This window comes from Scyliorhinus canicula, chromosome 2 (assembly GCF_902713615.1).
Source record: "Scyliorhinus canicula chromosome 2, sScyCan1.1, whole genome shotgun sequence".
Classification (NCBI taxonomy): Eukaryota; Metazoa; Chordata; class Chondrichthyes; order Carcharhiniformes; family Scyliorhinidae; genus Scyliorhinus; species Scyliorhinus canicula.
This window is the reverse complement of record NC_052147.1, coordinates 268,746,364-268,772,201: the sequence shown is the minus strand read 5'-3', so window position 1 is coordinate 268,772,201 and position 25,838 is coordinate 268,746,364. Positions and strand designations below refer to the sequence as shown.

The following is a 25,838-nucleotide window of genomic DNA, read 5'->3' as shown; positions in this document are numbered from 1 at the left end:
GCAAACTTGGACACATTTCCCTTGGTCCCCAACTCCAAATCATCTATGTAGATTGTGAACAATTGTGGGCCCAACACGGATCCCTGAGGGACACCACTAGCTACATGTGACAATAAATCAATTCAAATCAGTGTAGTTGATCCCCGGTCTGGGTGATTTATCCACCTTCAGACCTTTCAGCTGCCCCAGCTCCTTAGTGATGGCCAATACACTTAACTCTGCCCTCTGACTCTCTTGGAGTTCTGGTATGCCACTGGTGTCTTCCACCATGAAGAATGATGCAAAGTACCTATTCAGTTTCTCTGCCATTTCTTTGTTCCTCATTACTACTTCTCTACTACTGGGCTCTACTACTACTTACTACTGGGCAGCATGGTAGCATAGTGGTTAGCACAGTTACTTCACAGCTCCAGGGTCCCGGGTTCGATTCCCAGCTGGGTCACTATCTATGTGGAGTCTGCACGTTCTCCCCTTGACTGGGTGGGTTTCCGCCGGGCACTCCGGTTTCCTCCCACAGTCCAAAGATGTGAGGGTTAGGTGGATTGGCCATGCTAAATTGCCCTTAGTTTCCAATAAAAGGTTAAGTGGGTGTTACTGGGTTACGGGGATAGGGTAGATACGTGGGCTTGAGTAGGGTGCTCATTGTAAGGACCGGTGCAGACTCGATGGGCCAAATGGCCTCCTTCTGCCCTGTAAATTCTATGATTTCTCCAACCTCATTTTCCAATGTCCATTCTTGCCTCTCTCTTATCTTTTGTATATGTATTAAAAAAATTCTTGCAATGTTCTTTTATATTATTAGCTAGCTTACACTCATATATTTCATTTTCTTCCCCTTGATTGCTTTTTATAGTTGTTCACTGGTTGCTTTTTAAGGCTTCCCAATCCTCTGGCTTCCCATTAATCTTCACCATATATATGTTTTTTCTTTTGCTTTTATGTTGTCCCTGACTTTGTTCGTCAGCCATGGATACCTTGTCCTCCTCCCCTTAGCATGTTTCGCCCTCCTTGGATTGAATTTCTGTAGTGCATCTCGAATTACTCCCCAAAACCCCTGCCGTTGCTGTTCCAATATCTTCCCTGCTGGTTTCCCCTTCCAATCAACTCTGGCCTGTACCTCCCTCATGTCTTTGCTGTTACCTTTATTTAACTATAATACCATTACATCTGATTCCAGCTTCTCCCTCTCAAACTGCAGGGTGAATGCAATCATATTGTGGTCACTGCCCCCTCAGTGTTCCTTCACCTTCAGGTTCCCTAATCAAGTCTGCCTCATAACATATCACAAAATCCAGATGTTTCAGCCACAAATTATAAGAAATGTCAAACCAGTGACTTAAATTGTTTGATATTGTAATAAATGTTTGCTTTTAAGCTGAATTAACATAAATCAGTCATGTTTTAGAACTGTTGCCTTTTGCAGTAAAGCTGATAAGGAATCTGACTTAATTTTCACTGACCTTTATTATATCTCATCTTGTGTTGGTTGATTCAATGTCTGTCGTTCAATTAACTTATAATAAGATGTCCCCAGGACTCTTCATTTAAACCGTTGAAGCACTGAACTACAAAGTGATAGCATTCCTCATTTCAATTCGACATACCCAAATGATAACAGTACTTGAGTAAGACGCTCTGAAAATAAAGTCCTTTGCACTATTAGTTCGTACTTACTGTATGAACAGCCGTAAACTTCAACTCTCATTCCTATTCTACCATGTGGATTCCACTCAAGGGGAACAAAACGAAGGAGTCTTGCTTTGATAGAGTGCTGCAATTTGTGTCGCTCAACGCCATCGGCATTAGAGTTCGCCGAGAAAGCCTGAAAAAGGAATAGAAAAATAAAAAAATTCAGGCAGGAAAAGCAACAATACCCTGTTTGAGTGGAACAAAATTGCCATTTACCTAAATGTATGAAATAGATCTTGAAAACTCTTTCTAAAAAAAATGATATCCAAAGTGCAGTACACCAAACAAGAATTGGAAATTCGGTAATTGAAGAATCACCAGTTTTGTCCCCTCTGCGATTATGTGTCTTAATTACTGGTTTTCACCTGTGTGAATCAGTAAAACTAAAATCAATGGAAATCAAGGGAAATCTCTCCACAGATTGGAATATCATCGTGCATAAAGGAAGATGACCATGGCTCTTGCAGATCAATCACTACAGCCCTGCAGGGCATCGCTGTAGAAGTTCCTCAGAGCAAAGTGCCCAACTATCTTCAGCTGCTTCCTCCATGACAGTCCATCTGTCATTATATCAGAAGTGGGAATGTTTGCTCATGATTTTGCAGTGTTCAATTCCAATTGCCGCTCCTCACATACTGGAAGAGTCCATGACCACAGGGAGCAAGGACTGGACAACATTCTGGGTTGCCTGCGAAGTGGCAAGTAATGTTTACGCCACACAAGTGGAAAGACGTGCCCACTTTGAACAAGAGGATCTAACCATCTCCCATGACATTCCAAAGCATTACAATTACTGAATTCCCCACTGTCAACATCCTGGGTGGCACCATTGACCAGAAACATAACTGGACCAGTTACATAAATACTACCTGCAATTTCCTGGCTCTCCTGCTTGCTGAAGCGAAAGAACTACCCTATTGTTCTGAAAGCAGTGAGTTTCTGGCACATCCTTTGCTATGAATGTGAAATGATGCTGAGAAAGTAGACAACCTTGCAAGAGAAACCACCGAAAAGGAGGAAGTATCAAAATGAAAGCTTGAATTTTAGAAAGACATTGAACAGATGTCAACCCAGTGCAGCAAAGATCCTTATCCTTTTATTTTTATTAATATTTATTAATATTTTATTTCTCTTTCCACCACCCTTTCCCTCTATGTCGTTTGTCTGTGTGCGCAGAGATTGAGAAAATCTAGGGTAAATTGTGGTAGTGTCTTGCGATGGATAGAAAGCTGGTTAGCAGATGGGAAGAAAAAAGTTGCCGTAAACGGGTCTTTTTCCAATTGGCAGGCAGTGACGAGTTGGGTACCACAGTGTTCTGTGCTACGATCCCAAATGTTCACAATATATTAATGATTTCAACGAGGGGATTAAATATATTATCTCCAAATTTGTAGATGATACAAAGTTGGGTGGGAGGGTGAGCTGTGAGGAGGATGCAGTGATGTTTCAGCGGGATTTGGAGAGGCTGAATGAGTGCGCTTTTGCATGAAAGATGCAGTATAACGTGGATAAATGTGAGGTTAGCCACTTTGATAGAAAAATATGAAGGCAGATTATTATTTGTATCCGCGTAAATTGAGAGAGATGGATACATAGTGAGACCTTGGTGTGTTTGTGCGTCAGTCGCTGAAAGTAAGCACGCAGGTACAGCATGAAGTAAGAAGGCAAATGGTATGTTGGCCTTCATAGCAGAAGGATTGAATATAGGAATAGGGATGTTTTACTACAATTGTATAGGGCATTGGTGAAGCCATACCTGGAGTATTATGTGCAGTTGTGTTGTCCTTATCTGAAGCAGGATGTTCTTGCTATGGAGGGAGTGCAGAGAAAGTTTACCAGGCTAATTCCTGAGATGGCGGGACTGTCATATGAAGAAAGACTAAGTTGGATGGGCCACCATCTGGCCTGGGCTTGCAAAATCCTACCAACTGTCCTGACAATTCACACCTCATTAACCTGGGATTACCCCTCCCTCTGGATCTGTAAAGACTTAATTACCTGTAAATGCTGTCATTCAAAGTATCGTTTTGCATTTTTGACTTTGTCCATATGTATGTTTCTGGAACCTACCACTTCATTCACCTGAGGAAGGAGCAGTGCTCCGAAAGCTAGTGATCTGAAACAAACCTGTTGGACTTTAACTTTGTGTTGTAAGACCTCTTACTTTTCCTGGACGCACTGCACAAATTTTTCTCCCTCGGTTCCCCTAATATTCTTTGAATCCCAGTTGTTATTGTGATACTTGAAGTCTCCTACTATCATTGCCCTCTTGTTCTTACAGGCAGAAATGGGGCTACATATTTTTTCTTCTATCTCCCTTTCACTATTTGGGGTTCTGTAGTACACTCCCAGTAGAGTCACAGAATCATGTTATCACTACAGTGTAGAAGGAGGCCATTTGGCCCATCAGGTCTGCACTAACCCTCTGGTAGGCCCACAATCCCATCCTATTCCCATCACCTGGTAACCCCATGTAAACTGTGAACACTAAGGGACAACTTAGTATGGCCCTAATTGTGGGAGGAAATCAGAGCACCTGTAGGAAACCCACGCAGACACAGGGAGGTTGTGCAAACTCCACACAGTCACCTGAGGTCAGAATCGAACCTGTGTCCCTGGAGTTGTGAGGCAGCAGTGCTAATTTCTGTGCTGCCCACAAGTGCCAGTGCTCCTTTTTTATTTTGAAGCTCAATCCATAAAGCCTCGTTTGTTGACTCTTTTAGTTTATCATCCCTTCTCACAACTAGAACATCGAACATAGAACAGTACAGCACAGAACAGGCCCTTCGGCCCTCGATGTTGTGCCGAGCCATGATCACCCTACTCAAACCCACGTATCCATCCTATACCCGTAACCCAACAAACCCCCCCCCCCCCCCCCCTTACCTTACTTTTTAGGACACTACAGGCAATTTATCATGGCCAATCCACCTAACCCGCACATCTTTGGACTGTGGGAGGAAACCGGAGCACCCGGAGGAAACCCACGCACACACGGGGAGGACGTGCAGACTCCGCACAGACAGTGACCCAGCCGGGAATCAAATCTGGGACCCTGGAGCTGTGAAGCATTTATGCTAACCACCATGCTACCGTGCTGCCCCTCAACTGCAATTGATTCATTAGCCATTGGTGTTCCTCTCCCTCCTTTTTTATCTTCCACTCTCTCCTGCCTGAAAACTGGATCCAGGGATATTGAGCTGCCAATTTTGCCCCTCCTTTAGGTTTCCATTACAACAATGACATCCTGCTGCCATATCTCTCCCTGTGCTCTTAACACATCTACCTTGTTTGTAATACCCCTTGCATTGAAGTATAAACAGTTCAACCTCACCATTTTCCTTTGCAAGACACTTTTAACCCTTGCGTTTTGTGTAATTCCAGGTCTATCACTAGATCTTCGACCTCACTAGCTAATGTTCCACCTCCATTCATCTAATCTATCCTCCTATTCCTGCTCTCTCTAACACGTGGAACTGTGAGTAATCCTGAGATTACTACATTTGAGTCCCTGCATTTTAGTTTATCTTCTAACTTCCTATACTCAGTTTGCAGGGCCGAAACCCTTAGTACCCATGTCATTGGTACCAATGTATACCACAAGCATTGGCTGCTCACTTCTCTCCCCAAAATGCCCTGCCAGCCATTCCGTGACATTCCGGAACCTGGCACAAGGGAGGCAACATGCTATCCTCAATTCACGTTTGCGGCCACAGAAGTATCTGTCTTTGCCCCTATTGAATCCTCTATCACTATAGCCCTGCCACTAATTTTTCTCTCACCCATCTGAGCCATCCACGGTGCCATAGATTTAGTTGCTGCTGCTTTCCCCTGAGAGGGCATTCTCCCCCCCCCCCCCCCCAACAGTAAACAAAGAGGTATATGTGTTTGAGAGGGAGCTGACCACAAGGGACTCCTGCATTACCTTCCTGAGTCTTTTACTGTTCCTGATTGTCACCCAATCCCTTACTGCCTGTGTAATCCTCACTTGTGGTGTGACCACCTTGCTAAACGTGCTATCCATGACTTCTTCACCATCACGGATGCTCCACAGTAAGTCCACTCGCAGTTCCAGCTCTGATGTCTGGCTATTTAGAAGCAGCATTTGCATACACCTTCTGCACACATGGTCGTTTCCCACATTGTGCAGGAGGAGCATAGCACAGGTCTGACAGCCCCTGTCATGATGTCCTTCTTGATTAAGCTCGTTACTCCCTGAAGAAAAATATTTTAGCTAGGGGCCTTATTTACGTTAGTTAGGAACCCTGTTTCTTACTTGACACTTCTATTATAATTGGGCGGTACTATTCTATACTACTTTTTATTTACTTTTTTTAGTTCCTATCTTGATATTAAGCAATTAATTATTTTAAAAGATTGAAAATACTCACCTAGACTTACCCATCAATCAGTTTCTTTGTTTGGTCCCATGCCTCTTTCTGAACTAGTGTTTGCATTTATCCTTCTCGTCTCTCACTCTTTTAAACTCCTGGCTCCTCTCTGGCCCTTTTAAAATGCCCAGATCCCCTCTCACTCTTTTAAAACCCACATCTCCTTTCTCGCTCTTAAAACTCCTGGCTCCTCTCTTGTTCTTTGAAACTCCTGGCACTTCTTGCTCACATTCCATCTGGAACCGTGTGGTTATCTGTGCCTCACAGGCATGTCTTCCATATTGGGGGCAGCATGGTAGCACAAGTGGCTAGCACTGTGGCTTCACAGCGCCAGGGTCCTAGGTTCTATTCCCCACTGGGTCACTGTCTGTGCGGAGTCTTCACGTTCTCCCCGTGTCTGCGTGGGTTTCCTCTGAGTGCTCCGGTTTCCTCCCACAGTCCAAAGACGTGCAGGTTAAGTGGATTGGCCAAATTGCCCTTAGTGAACAAAAAAGGTTAGGAGGGGTTATTGAGTTATGGGGATAGGGTGGAAGTGAGAGCTTAAATGGGTTGGTGCAGACGCGATGGGCCAAATGGCCTCCTTCTGCACTCTATGTTCTGTATTCTATTGAGCTGCTTCAACAGCATTGCCTCTTTGTAAGCACACTATTACCATCTTCCTCAGCTTTATGTTCTTCTAGATCGTCATAATTCAAGGAGTTCCCCGACTCGTCCATGTCTTCCTCTGGTAAGTTATCTCCCGCTTGAAGGTCCAAGTTTGTGTCCAGCATGGCACAGGACTATTTAGCAGGATACCCTTTGTGAAAAGTACCCACAGCCCCACCTGAGCAGTCCAGGTGTAGGAATGCATCTTGAGGATCTCGAAAGAAATAAAATTATCGTAGTGATTTATTACTTCTCGGAAAAGATCAAAGCTCTTTAAAATGAATTACTTTCAGATCACAGCAATGTGCAAAGATGCACCAGACTCTTGTGCAGCAATTATAATTGCCATTAGGCTTCCATAACAATATCAGTTTTCAACTTAATTTATTTGAGATTGAATAGCTGCTTCTATAATAACTCAAATATAAGTGACCCATTCACAAACTCACATAACTGGATCAACTGCGGGTAATGGGAAGCTAAATTCGACTGGTCGCTTATTAAGAAGCAACAATCTCTCCAACCTTTCCCCTGCCCTCTCCTGTCCCCATTCAACTGTTTCTTTTGAGCTTCTATCCCCATCTTTATATAGCTCACAAAGCAATCGCTGCGATGCATGATTTATCAATTGGCTTAATTGCATTTCCATTAATGATGTTCACCTACTTACACTAAATTACGGGGCTAATTTTTAATGGCTTATTCTTCGTAAAAACATCACTGCACCCACAAAATCAAAGCAGCACGGCTTGCAAAGAGTCCTGTATCAATACCTGGGAAAGTGCCGAAGTGTCATACATAGAACATAGAACAGTACAGCACAGAACAGGCCCTTCGGCCCTCAATGTTGTGCCGAGCCATGATCACCCTACTCAAACCCACGTATCCACCCTATACCCGTAACCCAACAACCCTCCCCCCTAACCTTACTTTTATTAGGACACTACGGGCAATTTAGCATGGCCAATCCACCTAACCCGCACATCTTTGGACTGTGGGAGGAAACCGGAGCACCCGGAGGAAACCCACGCACACAGGGGGAGGACGTGCAGACTCCACACAGACAGTGACCCAGCCGGGAATCGAACCTGGGACCCTGGAGCTGTGAAGCATTTATGCTAACCACCATGCTACTCTGCTGCCCTCAATACCTGGGAAAGTGCCGAAGTGTCAATGAACAAAAAGAATGATCTCCTGCACGGTAATGCAATATTAGTTTTAAGCAAGCTGGACTATTCAGCAAAAATTTCTACTTCTAGTAGATTTATACTATACCTAATTAGGGTGTTGCGATTCATTCATTGTGATATATAACTATAATCGAGAAAGTGTTTGCCAAGACTTGATTTAACTCGTATTTAATGTGTTCAGCTATTAATAAGACATTAAAGGTCATGTACAATCAGTTTATCTCTGATTTATGTAGGATTTACGTAATGATAATATTAAATATATTCATCATAGAACAAGTGAAAGAATAATTTGCTTTTTACCCTTTAATATAAGGCTCTAATAGTTTGTAATAGACAATGGTGGTGATTTTTCTTAGTTCTTTGGATTTGCGCATCACTTATTGCAAATCCAACACTTTGTCCTTTAAATTATACGCAATACTATGAGAAATGTCTGAATTAGTTTCAAAATTGATTTCAAGCTGGTTCAAACATGTTCAATTTTTAATTTGTAAACAACTTTGTCCAAGTGGCAGGCTGTGACTAGCAGGGTACCGCAGGGAATCAGTGCTGGGGCCCTAGATATTCACAATGGGTGTCAATGATTTAGATGAGGGAACTAATGTAATATCTTCAAATTTTCAGATGACATAAAGCTGGGTGGGAGGGTGAGCTGTAAGGAGGATGCAGAGATCTTTCAGTGTAATTTAGACAATTTAGTGAGTGGGCAAATGCATTTTAAATGCAGGGCTTGATTCAACAGCCTTGTCGTGCCGGATGTGTTGTCGGGACGAGGCCGTTGAATCTCATGAGATTCAACGGAATCTTGCAGTGCATCGCAATCTGCATCTCGCTTTCGCTGGGCAAAATCCAGGCGCACATATTTAAATGATCCATTAGGCTTATTTAAAAATGTTCTTGCCCAATTCACCTGGTGCCCGGGATTCACCGGCCTCGCCAGCGAGGCCTCAACTGAGTGTCATTTGGTACTGGCTCACAAGTCGTCAGCCAGTCGTGATAGCACATTGGAGGATCTCATTGGAGAGCTAAGGCCTCTGGGTGGTCGAGCTCTGGGCAGGGTGGTATACTGGCACTCCCGCTGCCATCTGGGTACCTTGGAATTGCCAGCCTGACACCTTGGCACTGCCACCAGGGCACCTGGCAGGGCAGTGTCAGTGCCAAGATGCCCAGTTGCCAGGTTACCAATGCCAGGGGTCGGGCATGGGGGGGCCTTGCTCATAGGAGGTGGGCTGAGGGGTGGGCTCTAGGACCCCGGAAGAGGTAAGTTGAGTGAAGTGGGAGTTCCTGAGGGCACCGTGGGGGCGTATCGAGGGGTTGAAATATCATGGCTACCTTCAAAAATGGCGCCCTGTTCCATGAGTAGTCTTACTGCACCAGGCTCGCCAGTGCAGGATATGACCTAGGGCGCGATTCAGTGGCATTGCCACGCCTGATATGGTGTCGGGAAGAGGCCGTTGACTCTTGCAAGAGGCGGGAAATCCCCGCCCCGCCGCTCCAACGGCAGGACGCGATTCGCCAGCAACCGGAGAATCGGCGGTATTCGCTCCCGCGCAGTCGACGCGGCGCCAGTCGGTGGCCGCTGAAAGATGCCCCCGCGGCGATTCTCCGCGGTTGACCGGCCGAATTCTCGCCTAGTTCAGGCAGTCCCGCCGGCGTGGTGGTTCCAACCTGGTACCACCCGGTGGGAGCTCGGATCCGCGGCCGCAGTAGCCGTCCTGGTGCGGGGGGGGTCTGACTCCAGGGGGGGGGGGGCCTCCACGGCACCCTGGCCTGCGATCAGGGGCTACCGATTGGCAGGGGCCCGTGATCTGGTGGGGGCCTACCTGCTTCCCCCTTGGGCCCGCTGTAGGTCTCTGCCATGTTGCGCGACGCCGGCGCAAAGACGACCACCAGCGAGATGCGCCGGCGCAGTGACGGCCATTCCACGGAGACGTGCCGGCCATGCAGGGCCATGTTTCGGCGCTGGAGCTGCCTGTGGCACATCGGCGCCGTGCTGGATACCTGAGGACCATGGAATTGCTGGGCCAGGAGACCTGCTGACGCTGGCGTGCACCACTCCGGTGTCTACGCCGGCGTCAACACTTGGCAGGGAGTTCGGAAAATCCCAGCCCCAATATCCATAGACCTGACACCAAGGTATTCCCTGTTACTGCCCCACCGGCCTGAGAAGACACCTCCCTCCCCTGCAAGAATGACAATTTTTGAGAGTTTTTTTTTACCAGTCGCTCCCCCTCAGCAAACTGGCGTCAAGTCCGCGCTTGTAAATACTTCTGCCAATTCGGGCCCTCAAGACCTCCGCCTAAGAGGGGCGGACCATAGTGGAGGTGTTGAGCATGAAGTGTCCAAGCCGCTAATGATATTCAAATCCATGCAAATGACAATTTTGCATGCAAACTTCAATAGCGTCACCGGCGAGGGATCGGAGCATGGCGACGGAATTGACACCGGTCGGAAATCACAATTTCACCATTGCACGCGATTCTCCGCCAGATCGCGATTCTTGCTGCCGGCGTTGCGAATCCGAGAATTCAGTCCTGTATGTTTTCAGGAAGGAGGTAGATATACCTTTTGGGGTTAAAGGGACAAAAGGGTAAGGGGGAGGAAGGGGATAGCGGTGACAGGTTACTGTGCTGGTTGATCAGCCATCATTGTCATGCGTGGTGAAGCAGGCTCGAAGGGCCGAATGTTTCTATGTTTGTAAAACAGCCTATTCACAATATGTTGGATTAGCTGCTTGCCAATTTACAGATGCCGATTTGGGAGGGGGATAATTGTTGTTGCAGGGATTTAAAAAGCCTGCTGCTTATAAAAGAGAAAAATGGGAATGCAAAACACTGTTTTGTGAAAAGGAAAGATCAGTCGGTTAACCTTTCATGTGTAACCCTTCAGCAAACTCAATATTAATGGAAGTTTGCAGCTGCAATGTTATCCCAGCTTTCTCTTTTAAGCGATGACTGTCTTTTCAGTTTCCTGTCTTTTCGGAACATTTTGCCACGTGGCTATCATAATGTAACATCTCCCTCACAGTAATTTGTCTGAAGTGAAGCTTTATATAAAGTTCGGGATGGTTTATATACGTCGCCATATTCCCCACTCCTCCCCTGACTAAAAAGTCAGCGGGGAGACTGCCCACCAAGACACCAGCTGCCCCACAGCTATTTTATGCTTGCTGGGACGTTAATTGGCTCAGGCAGAGACCTGCACACCCGTTTGGGGACAAACTCCCACCTCAGAGAGCAGCTGGCCAATTGATTGGTGGGCAGCACTGTCTACTCAGCAGCGCCAAGTCTCTGCGTGGCCACTGCTGGGACTACAGGCAGCTCCTGAAGAAAAGGAGGTCAGTTAGGTACGGGGTAGCGACAGGATCGGACTGACAAATGGGTGAGGGGTTTCATGGCCAGGTCTGAGAGGCTGTAGGAGAATGATTAATTGGGGGGGGGGGGGGTATACGTGACTGTCATACCATATTTTAGTGCTTCACCCCCTCATAGTCTAATTACTGCTGTATTTTTATTTTTATTACTTCATGGGAAGTGGGCATCATTGGCTAGGCCAGAATTTAGTTCCCATCCCTAATTGCCCTTGAGAAGGTGGTGGTCAGCTACCTTCTTTAAAGAAGCAAATAGAGACAGCGCTTGAGGTGAAGGGGATTAAACGGTTTGAGGGGAAGGTGGGATCAGGATATTCAATTGGATGACCAGCCAAGACCAGAATGAATGGTAGAGCAGGGTCGAGGAGGCAAGTGGCCTCCTCCTGCTTCTATTTTCTATGATTCTATGAACCACGGCAATCCATGTAGATTATGGACTTCCACAGTGCTGTCAGGGAGGGAGTAACAGGAGTTTTACCCAGTGACAGTGAAGGAACGGTAATATATGTCCGAGTCAGGATGGTTAGTGGCTTGGAGGGGAATGGCTAGGTGGTGATGTTCCCACATATCTGCTGCCTTTGTCCTTCTGGGTCGTAGCGGGAATGAGTTTGGAAGGTGCTGTCTCAGGAGCCTTGGTGAGTTCTTGCAGTGCAACTTGTAATAATCTTTATTATTGTCACAAGTCGGCTGACATTAACACTTCAATGAAGTTACTGTGGAAAGCCCCTGGTCGCCATATTCCGGCGCCTGTTCGGGTACACGGAAGGAGAATTCAGAATGTTCAGATTACCTAACAGCACGTCTTTTGGAACATGTAGGAGGAAACCGGATCACCCGGAGGAAATGCGCACAGACACAAGGAGAACGTGCAGACTCCGCACAGACATCGACCCAAGCCGGGAATTGAACCCGGGACCCTGACGCTGTGAAGCCACAGTGCTATCCACTTGTGCTGCCCTGCTGCCCGCAAGTAGAAGGTACCCACTGATGTCACTATGATTCCATGAGTATGGCTATGTCAGGTTGTTGCTTGACTAGTCTGTGAGACAGCTCCCTCAATTATGGCCGAAGCCAATAATAAGGAGGACTTTGCAAGGTCGACAAGACTGGGTTTGTCATTGTGGTTTCAGGTTCTAAGTCAATATCAGGTGATCCGACTGGTTTCAATTCCTTATTGACTAATGTTTAATACAACTGAGTGTATTGCTAGGCAAGGCATTGAGGGCATTTAAGAGTCAACCACATGTGGATCTGGAGTCCCAGACCAGGTACGGATGGCAGAGTTCCTTTCCCCAATGATGTTAGTGAACCAGAAGAGTTTTTATGTCTGTCATAATATACACCAGTATATCATGGTGCAGACACACACTGATGGACACACACAGGGACCAATCAACATGTACAAACACTGCAGCCAATCACCAGTTAGAATACACACACTATAAAGGCAGAGGGCACCACGCTTCCCGCTCATTCTGGGTGCTGCCTCTCAGTGTAACAAGAACTCATCCAGCCCAGCACAGACTCACAACACATGCTGAGAGAATCAACTGGTTCGGACAAGGCTTACGTCTCTAGTTTAAGTTAGCATCATTTAGACCCACAGTCATCGTGTGTTAGTTAGTTAGAAGTAGTTAATAAAATAGAGTTGAACCTTCATCAGTGTTGGAAGTATCTGTTCATCTCTCAAGCGCACACTAACCAACATTTCATGATACCAGGAGTTGAGGGATGCTCGCACTTCTGAGACCTACCTTTCAATGATCTGCCTTCCACCAGTCTCGCACCATCCTACAGAATGGACTCCGTTCACCCGCCGCCTCTCCGTATTACAGGGAATCTGGGCTCGAACTGGAAACTTTTCAAACAGCGCTTCCAGCTGTACCTCGAAGCCAGGGACCTGGAAGCTGCCTCGGACGCATGGAAGATTGCTCTCTTCCTCTTCACAACCGGTGACCACGCTCTGCACATTTACAACTCACTCACCTTCGATGAGGGGGAGGACAAATCGAAATTCAAGACCATAATTCTGAAGTTCGACAGCCACTGCGCGGTCGAGGTCAACGAGAGCTTCGAGAGATACATGTTTCAGCAGCGAATTCAGGGAAGGACAAGCCTTTCCAGTCCTTTATTACCCACCTCCGCGTCCTTGCGCAGTCCACCTCTGACTCCATGCTCCGTGACCAGATTGCTTTTGGTGTTCAATCTGAGCCCCTGCGCCAGCAGCTACTAAAAGTAAAGCAGCTCACTCTCTCTACGGCCATTGAGACCTGTGTATTTCATGAACATGCCTCCATGCGCTACTCCTGCATCCAGGCTGCTGAAACGGCACGGCAAGCCCCTTACGAGGCAGAACGGGTCCAAATGATTCAATCTTTTCAGGCTCTGAATCTGAACGATAGCGGCCATTTCGCAAGTCCTGCACTTACACGAAGTGAGCGTGCTGACCACGGACCGCTTCGCGCAGGTGCACGCTACGCTGGATCGCCCCGCGCATGCGTGGTGGTGCGGCGACTGTGCCGATGCTCCGGCATGCGGCAACTGCAGCTCCGCCCACTTAAAGCGGCAATGTCCCGCAAAGTCCCGACGCTGCCTGCAGTGTGGCAAACAAGGCCACTACGCTGCAATGTGCAGATCTTCAATGCCTGCTGTTATTAAGAGGTCCACCCAGCCCCAGAGAGACGTTAGAGCTATCCATCAATGAACCTACTCTAGACCTTGATTCCGTCTGTGCCTGCAATGACCCACAGGTCCCGTTCCAAATCGGTGTCGTTACTACGAACAGGATGTCCCCCAAGCGTGGCACTGAACCCGTCCACGTCCACAGCATCAGCCAGGATGATGAGTGGTGTGCCACCCTGACGGTCAACCGGTCCCCTGTCAGGTTCCGCCTGGGCACTGGCGCTTCTGCCAATCTCATCGCATCGTCTGATTTTCGCCAGCTCTGAATACAGCCTGCTGTCCTGCCATCTGCGTGGAAATTGCTGGACAACAATGGCAATGCCATCGCTGCCAGCGGCTCCTGCTGCCTTGAGGTGACACATCGTGCTCACACAGTCATTCTCCCGTTCGAGATTGTTGCTACCTCAAAAGCCTCCTTGCTTGGTGCGCAGGCATGCAAGCTGCTCCACTTAGTGCAGAGAGTACACTCTCTCTCTTGAAGCGATGTGTCTGCATCCTCTGACACAGACTTCAGGGCACAACTTGACTCCATCATCCAGCAATACCATGATGTTTTCGAAGGCTTGTGCATGCTCCCGTACACGTATAAAATCTTACTCAAGCCCAATGCCACGCCCGTTGTTCACGCACCTCGCAGAGTCCCAGCACCCCTCAAGGACCGTCTTAAGCAACCGCTCCAGGACCTCCAGGACCAAGGAGTCATTTCTAGGGTCACTGAACCCACAGACTGGGTAAGCTCCATGGTCTGCATCAAGAAGCCGTCCGGCGAGATGCGGATCTGTATTGATCCTAAAGACCTGAATCAGAATATCATGCGGGAGCACTACCCGATTCCGAAACGTGAGGAGCTCACGTCCGAGATGGCCCACGCCAAACTATTCTCAAAACTGGATGCCTCGAAGGGTTCCTGGCAGATCCAACTAGATGAGTCAAGTAGGAAGCTGTGTACGTTCAGCACAACCTTTGGCAGGTTCTGCTACAACCGGATGCCATTCGGCATCATTTCTGCGTCCGAGGTTTTCCACCGGATCATGGAACAGATGATGGAGGAGATCGACGGCGTACGTGTATATGTGGACGACATTATTACCTGGTCAACCACCCCGCAGGAACACATTGCCCGCCTTCAGCGTGTTTTCAGGCACATCCACGAACACGGCCTCCGCCTCAATAGTGCCAAATGCTTCCTCGGCCAGTCGAGTGTCAAGTTTCTGGGGGATCACATCTCCCGCCAGGGGGTGCGTCCGGACGAGGACAAGATTGCAGCAATTACGTCCGTGAAGATGCCCGAGGACAAGAAAGCGTTCCTCCGGTTCCTGGGTATGGTGAATTTCCTCTGAAAGTTCATCCCGAATCTCGCCTTACACACCACGGCCCTCAGAGACCTGATTCGCAAAACCACAGGTTTCCGCTGGTTCCCTGCTCACGAGCGTGAATGGCAGGAGCTGAAGGCCAAGCTTTCCACGTGTTGGCCTTTTTCGACCCGACCAAAGAAACCAAAATCTCTACTGATGCCAGTCAGTCGGGGATTGGTGCCGTGCTCCTGCAACGAGACGAGGCCTCGTCATGGGCCCCCGTTGCGTATGCATCACGGGTGATGACTCCCACAGAGCAGAGCTATGTGCAAATTGAGAAAGAGTGTCTCGGCCTTCTCACTGGACTCGTGAAGTTCCACGACTACGTCCATGGACTTCCGCAGTTCACGGTTGAAACCGACCACCACCCCTTGTAAATGTTATCAAAAAGGACCTGAAAGACATGATACCTCCCCTCCAGGGTATCCTACTCAAGCTGCGCAGGTCCGACTTTCAACTGATCTATACCCCTGGCAAGGGCCTTGCCGTTTCCGATGCCCTCTCAAGGTCGATCACAACTCCGTGTGATCATGACGGCTTAATTTGCCAAATAGATGCTCAGGCTCAGCTTGAAGCCTCCCATTTGCTAGCTTCGGATGCACGACTGATGCAAATTCGCCGCGAGACAGCAGCTGATCCACTTCTGCAGCGGGTGATGCGCCTGATGTCAGACGGGTGACTCAAGGGCCAATGCCCGCAATTTTACAACGTCCGCGATGACCTGGAGGTTGTTGATGGGGTGCTCTTGAAATTGGATCGCGTCATCATTCCACAAAGCATGCACCAGCTAGTGTTGGAGCAACTCCATGAAGGCCATTTAGGAATCGAGAAATGCCGCCGCAGGGCCAGAGAAGCCGTCTACTGGCTGGGCATCAATGATGACATCGCCAATGTGGTGCTCAACTGCTCTACCTGCCAGCGCTTTCAGCCCGCCCAACCACGGGAGACCCTGATGCCCCATGAGCTCGTCACATCGCCTTGGACCAAAGTGGGCATCGACTTGTTCTATGCATTGGGCAGGGACTACGTCATCATCATCAACTACTTCTCCAGTTACCTGGATGCCATCAGGCTGTACGATCTCACATCCTCGGCTGTGATCAGGGCGTGTAAGGAGACATGTGCCCGACCCATGGCATTCCGCTGACGGTCATGTCCGACAATGGCCCCTGTTTCGTGAGCCAGGAATGGGCCGGCTTCCCCTATACCCCCAATCCAATGGAAAGGGGGAAAAGGGGGTCCACATCATTAAGCAGCTCCTCAGCAAGGCCGCCGATGCCGCCTCAGATTTCCATCTTGCTCTGCTAGCCTATCGCTCCGCCCCACTCTCCACCGGCCTGTCTCCTGCTCAGCTGCTAATGAACCGCACCCTCAGAACGACGGTGCCATCAATTCTCACTCCCAACCTCGATTATGTCCCCGTGCTCCACCGCATGCACATATCTCAACTGCAGAAGAAAACTTCCTATGACTCACGGGCTGCTGACCTTCCCGACATCCATCCACGCGACAAGTTTCGTATCCACCTCCCGGATAGTGGCTGGTCTGCGCCTGATGTCGTTCTAAGGCAGATGGCCACCCGCTCCTTCCTGGTCCGCTTACCGGATGGATCCATTCGGCGCCGCAACAGGCGTGCTCTTCGCCTGGTTCCAGGGTCATCACGGGATCCTCCAACCAGCTCTCCTACTGATCCCGGCGTGGACTGTGTCACTCTGCCTGCCCCTTACAGTGCTGCAGCCATCCCGGATCCTGGGCTGCCAGCCATTGCCCCACCCTTGAGGCGGTCAACCAGAGTTTGTTGCCGACCGCAGAGACTGAACTTATGAACACTGTACACATGTGGACTCTCTGAAATGTTCTTTTTCCTATATTGTTGCATTCGTTATCCAGTGATTTGTAAATAGATTCGTTGGTTGTTCCAGTTCATGGTAGTCATCTGCACCAGGCACCTTCCTCTGTAAATAGTCTTGCTCCCTGTATATAGCTTTGTACATATGTCTTCGCACCTCACACATAGCTAGGTACATTCTCCACGCACCCACACTATTCATTATCACATGCCTATATCAACATTTCTTATAAAAGGGGGGATGTCATAATATACACCAGTATATCATGGTGCAGACACATGCTGATGGACACACACAGGGACCAATCAACATGTACAAACACTGCAGCCAATCACCAGTTAGAATACACACACTATAAAGGCAGAGGACACCACGCTTCCCGCTCATTCTGGGTGCTGCCTCTCAGTGTAACAAGAACTCATCCAGCCCAGCACAGACTCACAACACATCCTGAGAGAATCAACTGGTTCGGACAAGGCTTACGTCTCTAGTTTAAGTTAGCATCAGTTAGACCCACAGTCATCATGTGTTAGTTAGTTAGAAGTAGTTAATAAAATTGAGTTGAACCTTCATCAGTGTTGGAAGTGTCTGTTCATCTCTCAAGTCCACACTAGCCAACACTTCAATGTCTATACTAACTCTGGAAGATAAAGCTAGTCTCAGTAACGGTGACCATGAAGCTAATAGGTGGTACACTAATGCCTTTTAGAGGAAGGGAATCTTCCATCTTTATCTGATGTGGACTACATGCGAATCCAAGTACACAGCATTATGGTTGACTCTGAACTATTCTCCGAAATGACTTAACACAGCATTCTGGCTCACCACCATCTTCTCAAGGACAATTAGAGATGGGACAACAGTTGCTGGCCGAGTCAGCCATGTACACATCCCATCAAAGAAACAAAATTATTCGGCAAGCTGAATCCATTGAAAAGCTACGTTAAATATTTTGATTTACCCTCGGGTTGGGACGGAGTGGGGAGGGTTGGAAATCTGCTAATCAATTCAATAAAAATAGGGAAGACGCTGTACCCAATGGTCTGCATCTATATCTAGGACCATGGGCAACAAATCAATGCTTAACCCTAACAGATGAATATGACCAATTGCTCCATTTTCAGTTTCTCCCTCATAAATCTTGAGATGATGCAAATGTCTTGGTAATCCTTTGGATACAAATAATATAATAATACTTGATCATTGATAACAATACAATGCCTCAGAGAGTAACATCAAATGGATTTCAAATGGAGTTGGACAGATTTTCTGCAGTTGCCTTTCAAACCCTGGGGAAAATTCTATTTTGGATTTCAACACTCAATAACCTTGCTTGGTTCCTTGACTTAGCATATGATAGCTTGATTGCATTACCAATAGCAGGGAGATGTTCAATTCTATCCATGCAGTTCTCTCTCTGTGTGATTGAAGTATTCAGTACCTACTTTACATGGGGTGGACTGATTTTACTGAACAACCGACATCACAGATAATTTATTGTATTAACGTTGCAAAGCATGTTTTTGCAAGAAATCACACAGAATCAATAGCTTTGATTAAAAAACCTTGCCTAAATATTAAAAATGAAAATATTTTTACATTATACAGCTGATGTTAAAACTGAATTCTCACGTGCATTATGCATCACTATGTATTGAGACTCTTCAAATAGGCAAATGCATAATGAGCAAATCAGTGCAAGTTTCGGTGGAGGCACATCTTCGGTGGGGGATGTTTAGCACAGGGCTAAATCGCTGGCTTTGAAAGCAGACCAAGCAGGCCAGCAGCACGGTTCGATTCCCGTAACAGACTCCCCGAACAGGCACCGGAATGTGGCGACTAGGGGCTTTTCACAATAACTTAATTGAAGCCTACTCGTGACAATAAGCGATTTTCATTTCATCTGAGTCTTTAAGGCTTCGATATAGCCGCCTGTGGACTTTGCTTCCAGGGATAAATTGTTACTATCATTGCCAAAGATGGTGCATTTGAGGCTGTCACCAGTAAATCAATTTATTTTAATGTGGATATGCTTTGCCTGCATTCCGAAAGCATCTTAATACCCAAAAGCTGCCGAGGTCCCAGGTTCGATCCCGGCTCTGGGTCACTGTCCGTGTGGAGTTTGCACATTCTCCCCGTGTTTGCGTGGGTTTCGCCCCCACAACCCAAAAAGGTGCAAGCTAGGTGGATTGGCCACTCTAAATTGCCCCTTAATTGGAAAAATGATTGGGTACACTAAATTTATAAAAAAAAAAAAATACCCAAAAGCTTCGCGACCAGCTTGAAGGATATTTTTATTCCTCCATATTCTCGCAGAGGTTTAAAATGAGTTGGCAGTCATTTCCATCTCCCCTGTCTGGATTGAACACATTCCTCTCACGCAGGCATTTCTGACTGTAGCAGGAATACAGCAGAGTCCTGGTAAATTAATTCCGAAATAACACGGCACATCGACCCTCTTGAAAGAAAAATGAGTTTTAACACCCAAGCATTTTGCCATCAGATTGGAAGTCATGAATGGCAGGGAGTCATTACAGGGCCATAATCTCAGCTCTTGGCTTACACGACAGCTCACGCTGCGAGAGCTAAGCTTTGAGTGCTTTATAACTGTCATCTGAAATCAGAAATGAGATTGCAACCTTGAAACAACTCTCTTGCATTTGTGTTTTTTTCATATATATATATTTATACATAAGATTATAAATATTATGGTGATTAAGGAGGTGGTTTCATTCTGACTTGGATCAATTCTTCAGCATGGCTTCCGTGGACTGGGGTAGCAAACATCACCCCAATATTCAAGAAAGGTAGGAGATAGAAGATGCAAAACGACCAGTTTGCCTGATGTCAGTCGTAAGGAAACAGCTGATATCTATTACTTACGATGTGATAACAAGGTCCTCAATAAATGATAACATAATTATGGTTTGAAAACTTTGTTAACATTTTTTTGAGGCTGTAACAATAGGCTAGACAAGGGAGAATCGGTGGATGTAGTATTTGGATTTTCAAACACACATAAAAAGAAAGGGGGGATTTTCCGGCCGTTCTCGCCAGCAGGATGTTCCATTCCCGCTGAAGCCGAATCCTCACTGCAGGTCTCCTGCTGGATTCAATGGGAAATCCCATTGATAGCGGCAGCCACCTCCCACCTCCCCAGAGGTGTGGAAAGGTCCCCTAAATTCTCTAAATACTTGTTTAATAATACCCTTTCTATAATAGGGTGACCAGAACTGTACAAAATAGTCCAAGTGTGGCCTTACTAATGTCTCATACAACTTCAACAAAGCGCCCCAACTGTTGTATTCAATGTTCTGACCAATGAAACCAAGCATGCCAATTGAGACTGGTTTAGCACAGTGGGCTAAACAGCTGGCTTGGAATGCAGAACAAGTCCAGCAGCGCGGGTTCAATTCCCGTACCGGCCTCCCCGAACAGGCGCCGGAATGTGGCGACTAGGGGCTTTTCACAGTAACTTCATTGAAGCCTACTTGTGACAATAAGCTATTATTATCATTATTATTAATTTCCATTTGGGAGACAGGTTCCTCGCCAGAGCTGAATTGTGCCAGTTTTACAATCCCTTTGCGGTCGTAACGCGGGATGCAATTCACTGTTCCACGCCATGCAAATTCATGCATGGCATGGAATACTGGGGATTCCCGGGAATCCCACTATCGGGCTGCCATCATGAGCGGGCGGCCCATAGCGAGGTCCCGCATGCGGCACCACTACCGTCACGCCACAAATCGGCCCCGACCACATCAACAGAACCGCAAATTACCCCCCCTTCCCCTAACCCACAGGAAAGGAACCCCTGCTGGAAGCTAGTGAGCATTCCAGACAAGGGCAGTGGGAAGCATAATAGCTGTAATACTTACCTCGCAGCTCCACATGTCCATTCCTGGAAGGACAGCAGCTGTGCCTGCCTCTGGTTCCCACAGATTCATTATCTGCAAGCCATCCATAGCTTTCCAGTCGTGGTCTGTGATTGACAGCTCATAAAAACTATCTGCAGCTTTTATCCATCTATATCACTTCACGCTTCAATGGCTGAAGTAGTAAAACCCCAGTGTTTGTAATCACTGACCACTTCAAAGAGCTGGTTTAGCACACTTGGCGAGACAGTTGGTTTGTTATTCAGAGCAAGGCCAGCAGCAACGGGTTCAATTCCTGTACTGGCTGAGGTTATTCATGAAGGCCCATCTTCTCAACCTTGACCATTGCCTGAGGTTTTGTGATGCTCAGGTTGAATCACCACCAGTACACTCTCCGCCTCAAGGGGGAAAGCAGTCTATGGTCATCTGGGATTATGGCGACTTCAGCTTTACCTTACGACTCAAAAAGAGGCATGTTTACGCTTCAATGATTGGAATGCACTCAGTGCACTTATGTCTCTTTGATGCGGTCTGCAGAGACTGGAGAACCACGGAAGGCTGGAGCATTAGACGGCAGTCCCAATGAAAAGATGCAAATGGTCCATTAGGCCCCATTTGCATTTATTTACATGTTCCCACTGGCGTGCAGCATGGAACTCATTCGCGCTACCAGCGGGGGTCAGAACATTACGATTGGGTCGGTGCTCAGCGCTGATCCCGATTTTGCCCTGACATATCAGGGAATGCATTCCAGGTATCCCCGACGGGGAATCCTGCCAAATAACTCCAAAGGAAACTGTCATAAATGTAGGTGGATTTATTTGCACATATATAATCAAGGAAGAAATAGCGAGGCACCTGGATGGAAATTGTCCCATTGGACAGACACAGCATGGGTTCATAAACGGCAGGTCGTGCCTAACTAATTTAGTGAAATTTTTTGAGAACATTACCAGTGCGGTAGATAATGGGGCGCCAATGGATGTGGTATATCTGGATTTCCAGAAAGCTTTTGACAAGGTGCCACACAAAAGTTTGCTTCATAAGATAAGGATGCATGGCATTAAGGGTAAAGTAGTAGCATGAATAGAGGATTGGTTAATTAATAGAAAACAAAGAGTGGGGATTAATTGGTGTTTCTCTGGTTGGCAATCAGTAGCTAGTGGTGTCCCTCAGGGATCAGTGTTGGGCCCACAATTGTTCACAATTTACATAGGTGATTTGGAATTGGGGACCAAGTGCAATGCATCCAAATTTGCAGACGATACTAAGATAAGTGGGAAAGCAAGAAGTGCAGAGGATACCTGAAGTCTGCAGAGGGATTTGGATAGTTGAAGTGAATGGGCTAGGGTCTGGCAGATGGAATACAATGTTGACAAATGTGAGGTTATCCATTTTGGTAGGAATAACAGCAAACGGGATTATTATTTAAATGATAAAATATTAAAACATGCTGCTGTGCAGAGGAACCTGGGTGTCCTATTGCATGAGTCACAAAAAGCTGCTTTACAGGTGCAACAGGTGATTAAGAAGGGGAATGGAGTTTTGTCCTTCATTGCTAGAAGGATGGAGTTTAAGACTAAGGAGGTTATGCTGCAACTGTATAAGGTGTTAGTGAGGCCACACCTGGAGTATTGTGTTCAGTTTTGGTCTCCTTACGTGAGAAATGACATAGAGAGTGTGCAGAGGAGATTCATCAGGTTAATCCCAGAGTTGAGGGGGTTGGATCATGAGGACAGGTTGAGTAGACTGGGACTGTACTCGTTGGAATTTAGAAGGATGCGGGGAGATCTTATAGAAACATAAAATTATTAAGGGAATAGATAGGATAAATGTGGAGGGGTAATTTTCACTGACGGGTGAAAGCAGAACTAGAACATAGAACATACAGTGCAGAAGGTGGCCATTTGGCCCATCGAGTCTGCACCGACCCACTTACGCCTTCACTTCCACCCTATCCCCTTACCCCTTAGGGGGCATAGCTTCAAAATAAGGCAAAGTGGATTTCGGACTGAGCGAAGGAGGAACTTCTTCACCCAAAGGGTTGTGAATCTGTAGAATTCCCTGCACAGTGAAGCAGTTGAAGCTCCTTCATTTAAAGATAAAGTTAGATAGTTTTTTGAAGAATAAAGGAATAAAGGGTTATGGTGTTCGGGCAGAAAAGTGGAGTTGAGTCCCAAAAGATCAGCCATGATCTCATTGAATGGCAGAGCAGGCTCGAGGGGCCAGATGGCCTACTCATGCTCCTGGTTCTGGTTCTTATGTTATAGCATCCCACTCCCAGTGTCGATCCGACTGGGAAGGTGATGTACCATCAATTGGACAAGAGGCATGATGAAGATCCAAACTTTGGCTTTAATCAGCTAGTTGTTAGCCCGGTGGTCGACTACAGAGAAAGGCCGACCGCCGGGAACTCTGGGTACTCATACTCTGCCTCGGAGGCGGGGTCTACTTGCCTCTCGACCAATTGGTGAGCAGTCACATGACTAGTCCCAGCCAATCAGATGAGAGGCACATGACCAGCCAGAGCCAATGGGAAACCAATGCTCTGCACCAATGGCAGTGCTCCCATTCATACCACCACAGAAGGGGGGGGGCGGAAATAGAAGGGTAAAAAGATAAGTTGAGCTGAAGTCAAGTGGGTGGAGGCTTGTATGGAGCATAAACCTCGGCAGAAACCAACTGGGCCACATGGCCTGTTTCCGTGCTATTAGATCTCTGTAATTCAATGCATGTGCATGTGGATGCCGTCTTACCCCCCTCCCCCCTGTGTGTTATATAATATTATTCGGAAGAAGAATATTAGCTTTGATTTTAACCCCCAGTGCTCAGTAAGGTCGGGATATGCAAGGTGTTGTAACCCACACAAAAACCCACGGGGCCTACCCGACCGACCTCCTCTGGGGCTCGTGGAATATGAGCTCCCCCGCTGAGTGGGGGAGGCCTAAAAATGGAGGCTCATTAATTCCCCAAGATAAAAATTGGGAGCCCGCATCTCAGGATGATCCCGACTTGTTGTGAGCTGCTGTATTTCTTTATTGTGAGTTACCATTTTGTGATTCCTCTTTTACTACAAAACAAGGGATTGAAAATATCTTATCTGATTCATTCCGAGCACAAGCATTGCGTGAGGTCCTCCTTGGAAGGCCCGTTAGCATTCATAAAGTGAGGGCCTGACGGAATATCAAGGAGCACCAAGAGGCCACGGGCTCAGAACGGGGGTGGGAACGTTGTCACTTATTTTAATTTAGAATCCCTGAAAAATGCCATGAGATGGCAATATTGATTTCCATTCCAATTCTTCCCACATCTCGTGGTGCAGACTTTCATCTGTTTCCATAGCTGGTAATTCCCAAAATAGGTCGCTGGTCTGTCGCCAGAGGCTTATAGCTTGAGGACACCACTGCGCATCAAGCATGGCTGACCAGGAATCCCTTCCGCTCTTACCCCCAGCCATTGACGTGTTGGAAGGATTTGCAGGTTGACAAACAGCCTGTTTGACCGCATTATGAACGCACCTTCCTTGACCATCAAGTCCCAGGATGGGACTCAATCTGGCTCAGAGGCAGGCACGCTACCCACCGCGCCACAAGACCTCCTAAAAACTGATTTACCCGTGAGCTACGTTGCAGATTAACCCCCGAGATTCTCCATCTTGTGAGCTGTTAGATACTACATTAAACAAGAGTTCTCCAAGGGTCGGAGAATCAGGTCAGGTTTTCCTCACCTGTCTCACACCTCGAAGAGACATCTACACAGCAGCAGGGTGGAAAATGGAAGAAAATCGACATAAAAAGGAATAAGTCGCTTATAAATTAACTAGCTGCAGAAGTAATTCCACACTCCCAGCACGGAGCCCTGCTAGTTGGCAGCACATATTCGAGAGCCATGGGTACAATATTTTAGTCCGATCTCCTCCCTCTACTTCATTTCAGCATGGATTCCTTGCTGGGAGCAGGCGATCAAGAAACAAATTACTTTTTTTCTCAGTTTTTAAAATATTATAAATTCATTAATGTTTTATAAGAATTCTGAATAATTAATATGATGTGTTTGAGAGACAGAAAAACTTTCATTTGTATATCGCCTTTCATAACCACTGGACATCTCAAAGTATTTTACAGCCGATGAAGTACTTTTTGAAAGGTGGTCCCTATTGTGATGTTGTGAACACAGCAGCCAATTTGTACACAGCAAGCTCCTACATGTTTGTGATGCTGATGGAAGGATAACTCCCCTGGTCTTTCTTGAAATACTGCAGGGTAATTGTTCACCTTCATCGACAGAGTAGTTAGGGTCGCAGTTAAATGTGTCGTTCAAGTGAAAGCACCTACAACTGAGTCGTACTCCCTCTATAATGCACTGAAATATCAGCCATGATTGTTGTGCTCAGTTTCTGCGGTGGGACACAAAGCCGCAACCTATTGACTCAGAAGCAGAAGTGATACGAACTGTGCCACAGTTGACATCCAAGTGTAATGACTTTTAGTTGAGGAAGTTTACAAACTGATCATTACACGTCATGGAACAAGTCTCACATTATGACACTGACTTAACTGGCATGGATATGATAGGCTGAATGGCTATCAATATGTGGGCAGCACAGTAGCAAAATGGTTAGCACTATGGCTTCACAGCGCCACGGTCCCAGGTTCGATTCCCGGCTTGGGTCACTGTCTGTGAGGAGTCTGCACGGTCTCCCCGTGTCTGCATGGGTTTCCTCCGGGTGCTCTGGTTTCCTCCCACAAGTCCCGAAAGACGTGCTATTAGGTAATTTGGACATCC

The 25,838-nt window shown here is 47.0% G+C and overlaps 1 protein-coding gene across 2 annotated transcripts in view; it reads right to left on the bottom strand.

Moving 5' to 3' along the window:
* The window catches only part of LOC119962139 (contactin-associated protein-like 5), a 1,052,391-nt gene that overhangs the window by 677,423 nt on the left and 349,130 nt on the right, over positions 1–25,838 (bottom strand). For both annotated transcript variants that reach the window (XM_038790062.1, XM_038790063.1), the window contains exon 4: positions 1,675–1,822. In XM_038790062.1, coding sequence (XP_038645990.1) covers positions 1,675–1,822 — 148 coding nt within the window. The remainder of the gene's footprint in view (positions 1–1,674; positions 1,823–25,838) is intronic.